Raw genomic sequence first — 2,421 nt, forward strand, 5'->3', positions numbered from 1 at the left:
TTAGCTAATAGGTTAAGTCTGGGGCTTTCTGAGCGGTTTCTGCGGGTTCATCAAAGGATTCAACGGGAACACTTGAGACGGACGCCAGCCAGCCCCGAACGCTCCCACTGAGTCCCCTATATAAAGCCCTATAGAGTAAAACCGGGCTGATAAAGAGGCATGGCGCGAATTGCGTCCCCAACGCCTCCCAGTGTAACCCAATGGAATCTATATAAATTCCCAGCGGTTCCCAACCAGCCAGCCCGTCGGCCTTGCCAGCCGCTCCCAGTGGTTCCCCAGTGAATCACCCAGACAATCACCCAGTGAATCAATCAGACAATAGCTTGATCATCGTTCCGGTGTTAGGTACATAAGCGGCTAATTGATTTCCCCTAGTTCTCCCGGTGGTTCCATTGTAATCCGGTCGGTACTCGATTGGGTTCTTACTTGGAACCACTGAGGAAATCCCCTAGGTAAATCAGGGAATTGGTGTAACTAATGATTACATATGATTTTTATGTATGTTAGTATCATATGTAATTAAATAAATTTATATTGGAATAAATAATTATGAGAGTATCATTCAATCAATTTAAAAATGGTTTTGTAGTAAAGATTAATGGAATTGGTATTTATTGGGTTGGTTCACAGCCTGAAGCAATGAAAGCGGTTAACTTAATTATGGAAGGTAAATTTCTACGGTGTTTAAGAATCCCTATATAAAACAGAAAGGCTAAAAACAAAAACCTAGCAGCGAAATCTAATTAGTGCTGCAATATGTGGCGGCTGTGAGAGGTTGTGAGACTAAACGCCACTTTGGGAAAAATGATTTATTTGCTGGTTCCCATTGTCCACAGTGTTATTCACGGTCTTCGGCGGTGCGTTATAATGATTAATTGAAGATTAAAAAGATCCGGGCGATAATTAATGAAGGTTTCCAGTGGACATATTTGAAGCTAAACAAATTATAAAGAATGGTATTGGATGGTCATTATCTATTAAATGGATATTGAAACTTGGCTCGCATTAGGTCAATTCAATTGAAACATTAAAACATTATTACAAAACAGGAATTTATTATTATGAGAATTAATGACGCAATGAATTTACTAGGCTTATCCGGTACTGTTGTCACAGGCAGATATCAAGAAAGCTTATAAACGGGCATCCATCAAGTATCATCCTGATAAAAACCCGGCAGGCTTGGAAATGATGAAGGCAATCAATGAAGCATATGAAACGCTTCGCAAGGTTGATAAGGATGTCACTTTCGACGATTCCGACGATGCAAGCCCGTATGATTACTCGGAAAAACTTAATGATTTCCTAATGGCAATAGTGGACTTGATCGGCCTTGAGATTGAAGTTTGTGGGAATTGGGTATGGATAACGGGCGACACAAAACCACACAAGGACTTTTTAAAAGACTTGGTTGCAAGTGGGCTAAAAAGAAAAAAGCATGGTATTTCAGACCGGAGGAATGGAAATCATTTAACCGAAAAAGCCTATTCAATGGATGAGATACGCGCAAAGCAAAGCATGGATCCTCAACTGTGAAAGGCAATCCGGGCAAGTTCAGGCTGGCGAGTTGATTTACATTCAGGGGATCCCATGGTTTCCCAGTGGTTCCCCTGTAGTAAGTCAATTTAAACACAAGGCTACCATTATGAAATTTATAAGATGAGTTAAACGCACTAAACTCATGCGATATTGCAGATATTGATAGTAAACTGGAGCGACTAGCAAATATGCAAAGGCCAATAGCTAGAAATGCCAAAATTAAGAAAATGTTGTGGTGTTGAAAAGGAAAATATTATTTGATTTTCATCAAAAAATAGACTATAAATGTTGAAAAATGATCTTCCTGTAGGGTTCCCCTTAGAATCCTATGGAAAGCTTACCTTTACTTACAAAACATGTTAAAAAGGCAAAATATGAAATAGTGTCCCAAAAATTAAAGGCAACAAAACGCATCTGTAATTTAAAATCGTCGCGATAACGGTGAAAATTGGTATGCAATTAAAGATAGCTTAAATGTTAACTTAACATATGATGATGTTTTAGTTGATGGTTGCAATGTTGAAACTATTCACGAATAAACATGCTTACATTAATAATATATTATTCAAGGAAGACATGATAAAAGCTACTAAGCGCGGAATGTCGCTGTAGGTTCCAAATGGAACTATGAAAGTAATTATTTACACACAAGGCAATACATTATGGAACAGGTCAACTATGAATACTTATTAAATGAAAAAATTAATAAAATATTGGGAGTGTGACATTGAACAAGGAATTGAATAATGAAGGATGCTTGTATGGTTTGAAAATTTAACCTCAAGAAATAGGTGATTATGTCATATGGGCGCTTTGGAAAGGTTCAGATTTGAGGCTAATGAAGTTATATGCTACACCATTTACTTGTATTATCAAGAGAGG

At 37.9% G+C, this 2,421-nt stretch overlaps 1 protein-coding gene across 1 annotated transcript; it reads left to right on the top strand.

Annotated features, from left to right (window-relative positions):
- Positions 1 to 1,092: 1,092 nt before the first annotated feature.
- Positions 1,093 to 1,536, top strand: LOC134255137 (chaperone protein DnaJ-like; the record flags this gene model as incomplete). Its single annotated transcript, XM_062737649.1, has 1 exon — positions 1,093 to 1,536. A coding segment is annotated over one exon (444 nt), but the record flags the coding sequence as incomplete, so codon positions are not given.
- Positions 1,537 to 2,421: the final 885 nt, after the last annotated feature.

This window comes from Saccostrea cucullata, unplaced genomic scaffold, assembly GCF_032062105.1.
Source record: "Saccostrea cucullata isolate Sc308-1 unplaced genomic scaffold, CSIRO_AGI_Scuc_v1 ctg16439, whole genome shotgun sequence".
NCBI classification, from domain to species: Eukaryota; Metazoa; Mollusca; class Bivalvia; order Ostreida; family Ostreidae; genus Saccostrea; species Saccostrea cuccullata.